The sequence below is a fragment of the Astatotilapia calliptera genome, chromosome 5 (genome assembly GCF_900246225.1).
Source record: "Astatotilapia calliptera chromosome 5, fAstCal1.2, whole genome shotgun sequence".
NCBI lineage: Eukaryota > Metazoa > Chordata > Actinopteri > Cichliformes > Cichlidae > Astatotilapia > Astatotilapia calliptera.
The window spans coordinates 34369044-34385096 of record NC_039306.1 but is presented as its reverse complement, the minus strand read 5'-3'; the positions used below and the strand labels follow the sequence as shown (position 1 = coordinate 34385096).

Genomic DNA, 16053 nt, shown 5'->3' with positions numbered 1-16053 from the left:
TGTCTTCTCCTTGCCTCACCAGAACCTCACTGCTGTGTTCCTACGCACCAACAGCTGTATTTGGGAGCCTGTGAAAGTGTGAATGAGGACAATTCCAAACAGATCCATCAGTGGAAAAAAGCAAACAGTTAAAAGTACAGTTTTCATTGGTTAGTTGCCTTTTCTCGGACTTTTGTCAATAAACTTTCATACATTTTAACCAGACCTTTTCAGAAATCTGTGTCATTTTGTGTTTATTCAACTAGTGAAAATATTTTGCTCTGAAGCTCTGAAGCACTAAATCAACTCGTATCATGTTGCATACGGCTGATGCGTATGCATATGCATAAGGATGAAGGGTGGGGGGGTGTTGCCGAGGGGGGCTCCGCCGCTCAAATCCCACCTCCAGTCAAGCTCCTGGTGGAGAAAGGAGTAGTAACAATTCTCTCTGCGTACCGGCTCGTCGTCGGCCACAGGCCCAGGCTCAGGTCCCGCTGCAGAGCCCTGACACTTTGCCACCATGGAGCTCCGTTATGCGCTCACATTCCTCTGTGTTGTCGTGGTGCCTGCGTGCACATCGGACACTGAAGTGAGCAGCCACTTTGTTTTGGAGCCTTATGATTTCCTCTTCGACACGGCGGTGGAAGCTTACTATAAGGGGGACTGGTTATCGGTGATTCTGAACATGGAGAAGGCTCTCAAAAACAAAGCCACTTTGCGCAAAGTTAAAGCTCAGTGCCGCCAGAGCTGCGCCAACCAGACCGCTTTCGGCGAGCCTTTGGCCGGGTTGGGAGTTCCCATACCGGGGACCGGCTCTGTGGAGGACCTGGGCTTCTTCCAGAAATTCCTGAAGCGGGCCGACTGTGTTAACTCCTGCGAAACTGAGAAAGTCGGCGCACCAAGTTTGCATCTCGTCAGCGAGGAAATAGAGCTGGAGTTCAAGAAGAGGAGCCCATATAATTACCTACAAGTGGCGTATTTTAAGGTAGAAAAGGATGCTGGCAGCTACAGTGTGGCCTGTCTCTCACTGCACACACACGCTCGCTTTGCTCTAGGCGAGCTAGAACAGTAAAAACTTTAGCACTGATTCTTTTTTAGCCTGTAAGTTAGAGCTGATGTGGAGCACATTACTGTTTTGCCCCAACCCCCCAAAACCAAGACAACCATGCCACGTCTTAAGGTGGAGTCAGCTTCTGCGGGGTGTGACGTTAGGACGTGAAATTGAGCGATTTAAAGGCCTAAAATTTTATTTTCAAAAGCTCCTGCTGGCAAACCACAAACGCTTGATCTGTGAAATAAGTAGGGACTAGCAATTATTTATTTTATTAATTTTTTTGTAGACTTAAATTCGTTTTTAACAAGATATTTTTCCAACTAAGCAAGTTAGGGGGCGTAAAGATGAATGGGTTAGTGTGAAAATAAGGATTTATTTTCTGCTCTGATGAAAATATTTTCTATGAAACTCTGTGTGACATGGCAGAGGTGTGCGGGACAAACGTCAAACAGGACGTTTGTCCCGCACACCTCAGCCTGGCCCCTAAAAGCTCAGGCTGAAGAAAATGTTAAAGTTAGTTTTTATCAAAAAGTCATAGAGCTGTCACAACTCATACAGTACTGTGCAAAAGTCTCAAGCCACGACTCATTTCTTCTCATTAGCTATTTTAGGGGGATATCTGTGTGTGCAGGTGACTATTACTGTGCATAATTATTAGGCAACTTAACAAAAAACAAATATATACCCATTTCAATTATTTATTTTCACCAGTGAAACCAATATAACATCTCCACATTCACAAATATACATTTCTGACATTCAAAAACAAAACAAAAACAAATCAGCGACCAATATAGCCACCTTTCTTTGCAAGGACACTCAAAAGCCTGCCATCCATGGATTCTGTCAGTGTTTTGATCTGTTCACCATCAACATTGCGTGCAGCAGCAACCACAGCCTCCCAGACACTGTTCAGAGAGGTGTACTGTTTTCCCTCCTTGTAAATCTCACATTTGATGATGGACCACAGGTTCTCAATGGGGTTCAGATCAGGTGAACAAGGTGGCCATGTCATTAGTTTTTCTTCTTTTATACCCTTTCTTGCAGCCACGCTGTGGAGTACTTGGACGCGTGTGATGGAGCATTGTCCTGCATGAAAATCATGTTGTTCTTGAAGGATGCAGACTTCTTCCTGCACCACTGCTTGAAGAAGGTGTCTTCCAGAAACTGGCAGTAGGACTGGGAGTTGAGCTTGACTCCATCCTCAACCCGAAAAGGCCCCACAAGCTCATCTTTGATGATACCAGCCCAAACCAGTACTCCACCTCCACCTTGCTGGCGTCTGAGTCGGACTGGAGCTCTCTGCCCTTTACCAATCCAGCCACGGGCCCATCCATCTGGCCCATCAAGACTCACTCTCATTTCATCAGTCCATAAAACCTTAGAAAAACCAGTCTTGAGATATTTCTTGGCCCAGTCTTGACGTTTCAGCTTGTGTGTCTTGTTCAGTGGTGGTCGTCTTTCAGCCTTTCTTACCTTGGCCATGTCTCTGAGTATTGCACACCTTGTGCTTTTGGGCATCCAGTGATGTTGCAGCTCTGAAATATGGACAAACTGGTGGCAAGTGGCATCTTGGCAGCTGCACGCTTGACTTTTCTCAGTTCATGGGCAGTTATTTTGCTCCTTGGTTTTTCCACACGCTTCTTGCGACCCTGTTGACTATTTTGAATGAAACGCTTGATTGTTCGATGATCACGCTTCAGAAGCTTTGCAATTTTGAGACTGCTGCATCCCTCTGCAAGATATCTCACTATTTTTGACTTTTCTGAGCCTGTCAAGTCCTTCTTTTGACCCATTTTGCCAAAGGAAAGGACGTTGCCTAATAATTATGCACACCTGATATAGGGTGTTGATGTCATTAGACCACACCCCTTCTCATTACAGAGATGCACATCACCTAATATGCTTAATTGGTAGTAGGCTTTCCAGCCTATACAGTTTGGAGTAAGACAACATGCATGAAGAGGATGATGTGGACAAAATACTCATTTGCCTAATAATTCTGCACTCCCTGTATTGCTCAAAACCACTTCAAAAAAGCCTCATAAAGAAATGAGGGATTGCTCAGGACTATTGCACAGCGCTGTATTATGCTTACATATGAGTATGATGTACCACTGCAGGAAAACCAGAAAAAATGGCTTACTGTTTTCAAGTTCGGTTGTTTTTAGGATGTTGTTAGGTTGTTAGACTATTTTGTGACCCACTAAATCCACACAACTGCAACCTGGGCAGTTCAGTCAGGCCTTACATTAGTACGATTCACTTACTTGTGATTTCATTGTAATATATATTCTGAACTTTTGAAATATTTTAAAATCTGAGAAATACGACTGGTACTATATTGCTTTACTACTCTCAGCAATCAAAGCCCTTTCCTACTAAAAGTCTCAGTCTCTGTTTATACAAGGATATTTTTCCTATGCCTAAATACTTTTAACCTACCATGATCAAAGTTACACTGTGATGGATGCATCGGGGGAAACCTGGGCTTCAGTCTTGCCAAAAAATCTTTTAAGTCTTTCTACCTACTGAGCTGCCTAAACGTTAGCGTTTCAGATAGTAAAGAGTAAACTGAAATCCACCCCAGAAAATGTAAAGATAACAGTTTGGCCCTTATGGGTTACCAGACCAAAAATGTGAACATTTAAAATGATATTGCATCAAAAATCATTTATAGCAGATTAATTACCCCCAAAATAAAAGTGAGTGAAAGTTGACAAACACAGTCTGAAGTACCTGTACAAAAACATACAATAAGAATGATTAAACATAAATATGTAACATAATTAGTTAAAATAATAGCCTGTGTACATTACTGACGTCTCAATATGAGTATGTCAGGATCAATATTGGCTGGTGTATATAGTTAGCTAACATTTGGAAAGTAAAGAGCAACTACTGGGCTTAGTGCACCAAAACAAAAGTAAAATCAGAGTAGATTAAATGTATTCCACTACTACATTAACTAACTGTTAATGTATCTGTGCCTACATGAGATATTTTGATACCAAGTTAGCTTGCACGAGTTTTCCAGTTGAATTAAATAGAATAGAAAATAAGCTTGTGTATGTGTGTTTTTCTTCCTTTCAGATCAATAAGCTGGCCAAAGCAGTAGCAGCTGCCAACACGTTTTTCCTGGCCAACCCAGATCACATGGAGATGAGACAGAATCTGGACTACTACAGGATGATGGCAGGAGTACAGGAGGACGACTTCAAAGATCTGGAGGCCAGGCCACACATGGTGAAAGCAAACTCCGTCTTTGATAATGCTGTTATGTTCTTGTAGCCTCATCCTCTGCTGATTGTCTATAATTCATCTACAGTTTATTTTTATTGACATTTCATTAGTTTGGTCAGTTAAGTCAAATTAAGGAACAGTCAGACGATCCCCTGTGAACTAGCACTTGGTGACAACGAGAAGGAAGAACTCTCTTTTAACAGGAAGTGGCTTCCAGCAGGACCAGGCTCAGGGAGAGAAGGCAATCTATCATAATCAGCTGGAGGGGAAAACAGAAGAGAAGAAAGGAGGGCATTTTTCTTTACATGTTGCCACACGATGCAGTCTCTAACGATGATTCAAGCAGAAAGATTTAAACTCCTTTGTCTGCCTGACTGACCTTGAACAGATGAAGCTGACTGTTGCAGTAGCTGTGATGTGCCCTCTCTCTTCAGGCCCAGTTTCTGCTGGGAAAGAGCTCCTACAGTGACGACTCCTTCATCCTGGCGGCTGAACACTTTGAATCAGCCGTAGATGAGTACTTCATAGCTGATAAGGAGTGCAGAGTTCTGTGTGAGGGAGCCTACAACTATGATGGATACAACTACATGGAGTACAGTGCAGACCTGTTCCAGAGTATGAGTGGTGAGGCAGCATATCCTTTGCTTGTGAGCACTAAAGATTCCAACAGAGCTGAGAATTTGATGTGAAGCTGCATGCAAGGGAGACATTTGTATGGCAAATATGAAAAATAGGCTGCATGTGCTATAAATACTTGTATAAATGTGTCTGTGTCCCTCAGACCACTACCTGCAGGTGCTGAGCTGTAAGCAGCACTGTGCTGTGGAGCTGGCCTTAACTGCTGGCAGAGACAAGCCCTTTGAGGACTTCCTGCCTTCACACTTCAACTACCTGCAGTTCTCCTACTACAACAGTGAGTTTCACAGTGCTTTCTATAAGTCAGGTGTGCCTGTATCCACTGTCCTTAGCAACAATGCAGAAAAGAAGTCTAAACACAGAAATGAACAGCTATGGCCTCATATACACGGATCATCTGTTTGACGACTTTAATAGCAAAAACACAGACCTGCACCTAACATGAACGAGATTACCTCATAAATAAGCCAAATATTATATGATAATAGATCAGCATTTATTGCTGGACTCTGAATGGAAGTAATTCATGTGAATTTCTTTGTATTTAGTTTTCAATTGATTTGCAGTTTTTGCCCATTTGTTACAGTTGATCACAGATTAAAAGATTATCGCACATAATTGTCAACATTGACAGTGGAGTGATTCCTGTTTAATCATTGTCTTTATGCACCATACTTGCTTTGCAGAGCCCAACTCACTGCAACTAATTGCAATAATTCTGGTCATGCCACATTTTTTAAAACTGTTCTGTGTGACTGTAGACTTAAAGAGCTTTTTGGTACATATGTTAAATACTTTAACTATTTATATAGTAAATAAAAAAGAGAAAATTCTCTTGTACTGCATGTATTTATAATGTATTTCTTCAAAATTAACCAAAAGAATTGCAGCGTTTTATGTAAAATTTCATATTGTTATATTTTACTTCTCCCTAGTGGCAGCCTTTAAAAGAGCAATATGAAAAATAACCCTGTCCTGTAAGAGTTTAGGCTCTTAACCTCTGAACTGCCGCAGGTTTCTTCCTGTTAAAGGAGAGTTTTTCCTTCTCTCTGTCACCAAAGTCCTTTCTCTGTTTTTATTGTAGGGTCTACCTTACAATATAAAGCACCTTGAGGCGACTGTTGTTGTATAAATAAAACTGAATTGAATTGAATCACCAGGTGACCACTGACCAGTCTCAGCATAAGACCAGGTTTTGTTTTAGCCAAAGAGGCAAATATTCTGAAACTATAAGATGTCATGTTAATCATTTTACATTGTTTTGTTTTGTTATAAGTTCTTCCATGTGGTTGTTCCAAACTTAGCATACTAACTTCATATAGCAGTAACACAATGAAGGTCTTTAAAATATTTTCATACTTTTATTTTTATTTTTCACACTTTCTTCATAATTTGATTTCATTTTTTGAATGTTTAACAACAAGTTTAAGCTAAAATTCTTCCGTGCTGTAACTTTAGAGTCCCCTGTAGGTACAGGATGTTTGTTATGAAATAGTCACTGGTGTTTAAGAACAAGGATATATGCTGCAAATCCAATAACATCCTTTTTGTTCACATCCATGATTCCATGTATTTTTGTCTTTTCTTTCCAGGTGAGAAGTACGAGAAGGCCATAGAGTGTGCTCAGACCTACCTGCTGTTCCACCCTGAGGATGAGGTGATGAACCAGAACCTGAACTATTACTCTGCCATGCTGGGCGAGGACAAAGCAGCAGCCATATCAGCCCGACAGGTACAGTTACACTGTGTTTAACAGAGGCTTTCAACCTCTTCTTCAACCTCACCGTGAGTGCAGTTATTCCTAGCATTGTGTTATCTTAATCCTTAGTGATCAGCAGTAAATTAGCCTGAACAAAGTGTGGTGGCAGAAAAATGGTCTTCATCAGCACTCACGTGTACTCAGGGGCACATTAAAAAAAGGCTCTGGTGGTGATCTAAGCACATAACTGTTTGCTGATTCTTAAAAAAGATTTGAGCTGCCCTGGGCCCTAAATGTCCACATAACACACTATTTAAAGTGGGTTATTATGGTTATCCATCACTACTAATGACTAAGTGATTATTTCCCAGGTGGAGGTTGCTGGCCTGTGGCCTGTGTTTTAGAATATAAAGGCTCCAAAGGTAGATGCAGGTGTATTATTACACCTGCATCTGTTGTCCAGACATCTGTATCCACAGCCTGACGGTGTGTATGCACCATGAGAGCAGAGCTGCATGAGCTCAAACACACTGCAACCTAAGAAAACACCCTCAAATCAAAGAATGCTACAAAAGCACAGGAGATAAAACAGAAGCTGAACAAGCACAACACAGATTTGCTCTCTGAATGCATACATCACCACTAACACGCGTCCGTCAGAATCACTGTAAAAAAAAAAGCCAGACCAATTTGTTCCTACTAAAATAAAGGAGAAGACAGCTCCAACTGGAGCTAAGGAACCAGAGATATAACGACGGTCTTTATAGCGCAGGCTTTGTGATTGTTGAATGTGATTTTAGGAGCTATGTTACAGGCTGCTGCTGACTTGTAATCCCTAGGTGGTGAAACAGTACATTCAGCAGTCGCTCCTGGAGAAAGAGCTCCTCTACTTTGGTTATGAAGCCTTTGGAATCACTTTTGTAGATCCGGTAAGTGTATAACTCAGTTTACATCTCACCACATTCTGCACTACTTATGAAGTGCTGGGATATAAATAAATGTGATCTTTGAATTCTCTGTTATTTTTGCTTAAAGGACTCGTGGACCCCCGAAGATGTCATGCCTAAGAAACTGAGAGAGAAACAGAAGTAAGACTAAGAGCACCGCCACACGTGTGCAGGTCGAGCATGAAGGTGCACTTAAAGTCAGTGTTGTTATCTGCGTGTGTGTTGCTGTGTCTCAGGGCTGAGAGAGAGACTGCAGCGAGGATCACAGAGGAGATAGGAAACCTGATGAAGGAGATTGAGAATCTGGTTGAGGAAAAGAAGAAGGATTCTTCAGAAATGACCAAGATGATAGTGCCACAGGAAGGTGAATGTTTCAGAGAACCAGGGTATAAAATGTCAGTCTTGTACAACCAGTCTTTATCCTCACGTCTTTATCTGTGACCTTATCTTGTAGATGGCGCTCTGCTGTACAGTGACATCAAGGTGACCATGACATCCAAGCAGCTGAATGGCTCCCAGCGGGTTTTGCTGGACGGTGTGATCACAGATGAGGAGTGCAGGGAGCTGCACCGTCTCTCCAATGTGAGTAGCCCCAAGGAATAAAGTTCAGTCCGTGTCAGCAAAGATTTCCTCACATCACCTGCATTCTGATCGTGTCGCGTATGTATGTTTTTCAGCTCGGCTGTTATAGGAGTTGCTTAATGTTGCATTTATTTCACAGACAGCTGCTCTAAAAGGCGATGGCTATAGAGGACGACCATCCCCACATTCCCCCAGCGAGATGTACCAGGGAGTCACCGTCCTGAAGGCTGTCAAGGTCTATAAAGCAGAAAAATTCCAAATAAGAGATGCCAACACAAGCACAAACGTTCACCTTTAATCATAGCTAGGGGAAAGATCAAAGCTGGTTCTTTATGTGGAAACAAAAAATACGTTTTTTAGTATAACAGCAGACTTTTTCCACATTTCAGCATCAAAACAACAGAACATGCAGCATATAGCTTATGTGCTCGAGCTGGCGGATGAGAATAAAAATGTTTGCAGCAGGTTAATCTAGAGGCTCACCTGTAAATGTAACCTGATGCTTATTGCTTCCAGCTGTTTGAGGTAATTAAATAGTTGCAGCTTCGTAGGATCCAAAACGACACGTGTGACTCAGCACGTCAGTTATTGTCTACACAGAGAGGAACGATCACTTAGAACCTGACAGTATATCACTTTTCCATGACATAATGCAGTCCTGTGAAAAACTGTGTTGATTCAGTAGCTTGTGGAATTATATTTAGCAACAATAACTTGAAGTAATTGTTTGATGTATTATTTTATCAGCATCTCACATGATTGTGGAGGAATTTTGAACGACTCTTCTTTGTAGTATTGCTTCAGTTGATTGAGGTTTGCGGGCATTCGTTTATTCACAGCATGGAGCAATCATCACCCCTTCACCACCGTGCTTGACACTTTGTACGATGTGCTTGTGCTGATAGCCAGTGTTTGGTTTTCTCCCAACATGTCGCTGGGAATTCTAGCCAAAGATCTCCACTTTGGTCTTGTCTGTCCAAAGAACCTGAAGCTTTGCAAACCTAAGACGTGTTCTCTTTAGAGAGAAGATGCTCTTTCCTGGAACATTTTTCATCTTCAGTGCAAACACTTTTGTATTTATAGTTCTATATAAAAACAGACTCAACATTGTTTTCCTCCTTGTCCCAGCTTTTACATGGTTTTTCTTCTTCTCACAGCTTGGCCAGGAGGGGAAGGTCCCTCTGAAGAGCGCTCGTCTGTTCTTTGACCTCAGTGAGAAAGTGAGGAAGGTCTTAGAGTCCTACTTCCGTCTGGACACTCCACTCTATTTCACATACTCCCACCTGGTCTGTCGCTCTGCCATCGATGGTAAGCTAACCACTGACACTGTGTCATTTTTTCCCCATCCTGATTTTGTGTCTAGGAGTTGGTTCAGACATCACTCCCAAATGACCTCGTTTATCTGTTAGATCTGCTAGGACATGCCCGTCCTGCCCCGCGCTACAATATAAATGTCATTGTAGACCATTGTTAGGTGGTTGCCAAGTAACGTGATGCCATTGTAACATATCGTATATCTAATAATAGTTGATTTTTGTCAATATAAACTAGATGTTACTGTTGTGAAATAAAAATCATACGATGGTTAGACAGGTAAATGGCAGTTGGTTGGTGGTTGCTAGGCAACATGGTAACATCATAATGTGTTACATAGATAACAACCTTCAGGGGTCTAAGATGTACCTGTGCCATGTGTTTGGTTGCTCAGCTCCTCATCATAGAGCTGGCAGACAGACAAACAGAGATTTAGTGAATTAATTCAAAGTCCTGGACTGAAGAAGTCACTGGATGAGTGACGAAATGTTTCTCCCACTGAAAATGCTACATCCAGATGAACAGAAACCTTTTGGGATTTTCCTTACTTAGGTGAATGTGCATGCATCAAGACATAAAATCAGCAGACTGCAGCACCAGTGGCAGGAAGAAAAACGCATGTTTGTTTGATTTTTATTTTTTTCTTGCTGTCTACCCAGCATGCAGATAACTTTGTAGAGAAGAACCTTAGAACACAAGTAAAATTCAGTTTTATTTATCTAACACAAAATCACAATAACAGTTGCCTCACGGTGCTTGCAACAAAATTGTAACTGTGATGTAATAACTGAAGTTAGTACAGTCAAATATACTGAATTCAGTACCATTTTGGTCTCCACTACCTCTGACAATAAATACACAAAGAAACATATTTAGCTGTTGAATTCTCAGCTAGCTTTGTTTTTGGGCCCAAATTTCTCCAAATGTTCTCTCTGTGCTCCTGTTTGTTCAGAGAAGCAGGACGACCGTAAGGACATGAGTCACCCTGTCCACGTCGACAACTGTGTGCTGGTTTCTGAGGTCAACGAGTGTGTAAAGGAACCTCCTGCATACACTTACAGAGACTACAGGTATGGTTACACACACACACACACACACACACACACACACACACACACACACACACACACACACACACACACACACACACACACACACACACACACTTAAAATTCTGTCTACACAACCCACCCTGATGACAAGGACCGGCTGACCTCCTGGTGTCTCACTCCTGCAGTGCCATCCTTTATTTGAATGAGGACTTTGAAGGAGGAGAGTTCATTTTCACAGAGCTTGATGCCAAAACAGTGACGGTAAATATATATCTGATGTTTTTTCCTTTCTTTTTTAAAACTGTAAAGTTTTCTTTCAGACTGCTTTAGCTGCCTCCAAATGTTTTTATTTATTTGTTTTTTGATTTGTTAATGCTAAGTTAAGTTAATGGTTAGCAAGCAGCATCCATAAACTGTGTGCATATCTGCAATTTAGTGCTGAATAAAACACTAGTAAAACAAACTCTGACTGGAGTTTAATAACTGGCTATGGATGGAAAAAAATCACCCCAGTCAGAGTTGTTTCAATCATTCTCTACTGCTTATCCTTATCCTGTCTCTAACCCTATCCTAGATGGGGAAACTATCCATAGGGATCAAACATGTGTTTGTCCCAGGCTGTAAATGTGCTTTAACTGTAAGCTTGTGCTGTGTTTCCATAAGGAGTAAAAGTCCCACAAATAACTCTTTATGCCCGGAGCAAAGCCAAGCCATGAAGTCCAAGGAACTCTCTGTAGACCTTTGGAAAGGGTAAAGTGTTGGGTGGTCTCAGTTTTTGTGAGATTTAAAAGTTTGGGACCACTTGGACTCTTTATAGAGTTGGCAGGCTGTATTTTGCTAACGGCATTTAAATCTTAAAGCTATCACGATTCCTTGTGATGGGATTGTCTCTCGCTGTTACGGAAAATGACAGTGGGCTGAAGTGAGGAGGGATGCTGTAAAACAAAAAGATGTCCTTTAAGAAAACCTCACAATGAAAAGTCTCGCACATTTAATAAAAGTATGAAATTGTCTAAAATTCAGTTTGGATGGGTCACCACGGGAATTTCAGCACATAATCTTGCTATTTTCTCCCCTCTACATTATTTTAGATTTGCCTGGTTGTTTTGGCTTTTCTGTAGTTTGTGTAAACATGGTAATAGGATTCTAATTAGATTCATTAGCTTTATTAACAGTTGCACCTAAAAATACAAAAATCTCTGATGCATAGGACCGGCAAGTGGTTAATTTAGACCTATAATTACCTGTGAAAATGGCATATACGAGACAATTACAAGGCCTTTCACAAACACATCTGGATCATGTAGGATGCACATTTTGAACTCACGTTAATGTGCTTACTTTTAAGGAGCACTTGATGTGCACGTCCTTTGCAAATTTAGTATTAAATTTGATGTAAAGTGGTTTAAATATGCACTTAAAAACACTGACATTAACTATTGCTCTAACTATAGACACCTGAAGTTGCTCTAGAAGGCAGAGATCAGAGAATGGGGTCAGAGTTTACTTTTCAGCACTTTAATGACCCTAATCAAATAGTTATGACAGCACTGGAGTTGCTTCACGGCAGATGTTTGACTTTCTTTAAGGGGCCCAACTAAAAGGCAGGAATTAAACCCTGTGGAACACCTGCACAGAGATCTAAACTGTTCATTTTAATGAGGTTCCTGTTATAGATTATTAAGTGTACATGTGGACAAACTGCTAAGTTTATCCACAGGGTTTGACTGACAGAGTCTGAATACTTTTTAAAGCCACTGTGCATTTAACAAAAATGCATTTTTAACCACATCGATGTTGATTGTGTTGCGTGGTGTGTGTCTTCTCAAGGCGGAGGTGCATCCAAAGTGTGGTCGCGTGGTTGGTTTTGGAGCAGGGAAAGAAAACCCACACGGTGTCAAAGCTGTCACCCGGGGTCAGAGGTGTGCTGTTGCTCTGTGGTTCACCTTGGATCCTGCTCACGAGGAAAAGGTAAGGAAAACCACTGTAACCAGATGTGAGCATGCATAGGCTTTAGGTTTGGGTCTGTGTGCAATCCTTTTAAACAATAACTTCTTCCAAAATGGAGAAAGATGGGTCAGGATTTAGCATGAATTGTTCAAATGATCCTTTTTTCTAACACCTTGAATTCAGTTCAGTTCCATTTTTTTTATATAGTGCCAAATCTCAACAACAGTTACCCCTAGGGACTTTATATTGTCAGGTAAAGACTCTACAATAATACAGAGAAAATAGAGAAAACCCCAACAATCAGATGACCCCTATGGGCAAGCACTCTGGCAACAGTGGGAAGGAAAAACTCCCTTTTAACAGGAAGAAACCTCCAGCAGAACCAGGCTCAGGGAGGGGCGGGGCCATCTGCCTTGACTGGTTGGGGTAGGGGGAGGAAGACAGGACAAAGACATGCTGTGGAAGAGAGACAGAGATTAATAATAACTAATGATTAAATGTAGAATGATGTATGAACACATAGGGAGTTAAAAGTGAGTGAAGAAGAACTACGTAGTGCATCAGACTATTTCCACAAAGTTATAAAGACAGCCTAAGTTGAAAACAGTGCACACAGTCAGTTATTGCTGTGCAGAAATATGAAACTCAGCTCTAGATAATGATGTTGTGTTTTCTGACTGCCAGCACAACTTCAAAGAAAATTTGTGATTCATACCTGTTCCTTGTTTCATTTTGCAGTCTCCCAAACATTTTCTTTTTTTGTCCCATAGGAAAGAATCCAGGCTCAGGATTTGCTGAAGATGTTTTCTACACCAGTGGATGCAGAGTTCAGTAAAAATGAGGCCATGGAAACTGAGTCTCAACCGAAAGCTCCCGCACAGGCTGACCAGGAGGCAGCCAGAAAAAAAGAAGTAGGAGAGCAGAAGCTCAAGCTGAACACGTCGGGCGATGCACAAACTGACCTGCTGAAGGATGCGGGGGAGGCCAAAACAGCCAGTAAAGGAACCACTAAAACCAAAGCTGCACCTAAAACAAAGCCTAAAGCTGGAGATCAAACGAAGGCAAAGACGACAGGAAAAGTTAAAGCTGCTGCTGCAAAAGATGGAAAACAGACAGCAAAAACAAAAGCAAAGCAGGGTGATAAACAGAAAACAAAACCAGCTGCAAAAAAGACAGTAAAAGCAGTTAAGAAGGACTCCACCTCAGCACCAGACTCTCAGGGCAACAAGGATGAATTGTGATCAAACAACACGTGCCTCTGTTTTCATGTGGGGCCAGCTACTGTCTACAAGATCTTCTCTGTGGGTGGTTAAATAAAAAGCTGTGTTACAAAATGTTATTTTTCTTTAAATACATTCATTATTTTGGATGTCACTTAAATTGTTCGCTATTTATGTGGTATGTGGTTGCTGACAATCTGCCCTCTGATTCCTTTTGCCCTGTGACAGCTGTGATAGGCTCCAGCACCCTGTGACCCTGAAGTAGATAAGCAGAGGAAATACATTGATGGACAGTCTTCACATGTGCCCACAATCACTCTCTAAACATGTGTATTTGGCCCTAGCTCTGAATCGTCTCACTTTAAACTCCCATGTCTCTCTGTTTTACTTGACTGGTGATGTCATGATGTGACATATCAACTGCTCAAATAATAAGTGATGTTTACAATATATGCTTGTTGCAGTACTCCGGACAGACACTGGATGGCAGCACAGACGCATTCTTGAGTAATTTGACGCTCACTGAGTGTACACTGAGCTGCAGCAGTTTCACTTTGAGTAAGAGAGTTCCACAGAATCACTGCTGTGATTTGTTTTGCACCTCCTGAAGTTCAGCAGATTTCTGCGTCTTTATAAACCAGCAGGGAAAACTGCAACCTGAAAGAACTCCTCCAAACATGCTGAATGTTATTGCTTTTCCAAGTTCGGGTGAGTTCAAAGAAACATTCTGTGTTTAGCAAAAACACGTTAAAACTGTATTGCAGTGTATGAACGGTGCATTGTCCTGGATAGTGAAGCTTAAACGTCCAAGAGAGGGAACAGAGGGAAGGCACCGGGACATCTTCAGTCAAGAAAACTCCATGTAGGATCCTTATCAAATGGATCAAGGCAATATAGTTCAACCATATTGTGGTTTACTTTTGTGCTAAATGAAAGCAATGTTATCATCGGCCATTAGCCAATCAGCTCCAGTATCCATGTCAAGTACTGAATTATCCTACATGCAACTTCAGTTTAGTAATTTAAGACAGTTTTCAAAGCATAATTCAAACTGAGGTAAACCACCTCACAAAGCTGCATCTCTACACACACGATGCAACTCAGTGCTGCCTAAGTCACTGCTGTTTCTTGGTTTATGGTTTGAAAGACTAGCAACTGCTGTGGTGGAACCTAAAGAGGATCCCAATACACAAATAAACAACAACAAAAGATGAAATACTTAGTAGAAGCAGATAACACACAATGTTATTACTTAGCTAAGACAATGTGTTGCACTTCTACAACTACTTCACAGAATATTATTTCAAGGAATTTTTGCTAGAAATGCTCTACCGGATTTATACCCTACTCCAATTTAGTATATTCCTGGAATCATTAAGAACACATGACTTAGAATGAAGCATGTTTGAATTGGTGGGTCCGCAGCTGTTCTGTTAACAGTGCACAGAGCCAGGAGCCAGAGTCTGCTTTATCTGCAGCACGGTGGTTAGCACTGTTGCCTCACAGCAAGAAGGTCCTGAGTTCAATTCCACCATCAGGCCGGGGTCTTTCTGTGTGGAGTTTGCATGTTCTCCCTGTGTTTGTGTGGGTTCTCTCCGGGTACTCCGGCTTCCTCCCACCGTCCAAAGACATGCAGCTTGAGGGGATAGGTTAATTGGATAATCCAAATTGCCACTAGGTGTGAATGTGAGTGTGAATGGTTGTCTGTCCCTGTGTGTTGGCCCTGCGACAGACTGGCGACCTGTCCAGGGTGTACCCCGCCTCTCGCCCTATGACAGCTGGGATAGGCTCCAGCGCCCCCCGCGACCCTGAAAAGGATAAGCGGAAGTGAATGGATGGATGGATGGATGCTGATACCACTCTAGTGTTTATTTGTTAAATTATAAAGTCATATAGCCAAGAGATGGCTAGCTTAGATTACCTCAGTTCGAATATGCTCCAGCCAACTTCTTCCATTCTCCATTTTAGAAATATTACATGACACATCCTGAGCTTTAGAAATGCTGGTAAGTGAACTGTGTAACTTGCTTTGGACAGGGTTGGTTTGCTTTCTTATGCTAGGCTGCCATCAGCAGCGTCATATTCCCTTCTCTTTAGTGTAAACCTCCTCATTAAATTGTCTTGAATACAGTAATAAGTGTCCATTCTAAAATACCGATCCAGTTTTTTCGAGGCGGGTGAGTTCATCACTGGTAAATCAGGTTTTCCTATCTTCTTTTTTGTTTGTTTCAATCTTCCTTGGCCAATTTGAGGCAGCAGAACTGATTGTGGATTTGGTAATAATCCCAGCAAACACTTTCTCTGCATTTGCAGTGTAAACACTTTGATATCGCCCGTATGAAATTATGTTATCTTTCAGGTCAAGTCAACCTAACAG

General features: G+C 41.6%; 1 protein-coding gene across 1 annotated transcript; it reads left to right on the top strand.

Moving 5' to 3' along the window:
• Positions 1-368: 368 nt before the first annotated feature.
• On the top strand, positions 369-13795 carry p3h1 (prolyl 3-hydroxylase 1). Its single transcript, XM_026169033.1, has 15 exons — positions 369-964; positions 4127-4279; positions 4711-4900; positions 5058-5189; positions 6505-6644; positions 7451-7540; positions 7647-7699; positions 7795-7922; positions 8013-8140; positions 8280-8375; positions 9298-9448; positions 10407-10524; positions 10692-10767; positions 12337-12477; positions 13227-13795. Exons 1-15 carry the CDS (start codon positions 500-502, stop codon positions 13695-13697), a joined length of 2532 nt encoding a protein of 843 aa, XP_026024818.1. The 5' UTR covers positions 369-499; the 3' UTR covers positions 13698-13795.
• Positions 13796-16053: the final 2258 nt, after the last annotated feature.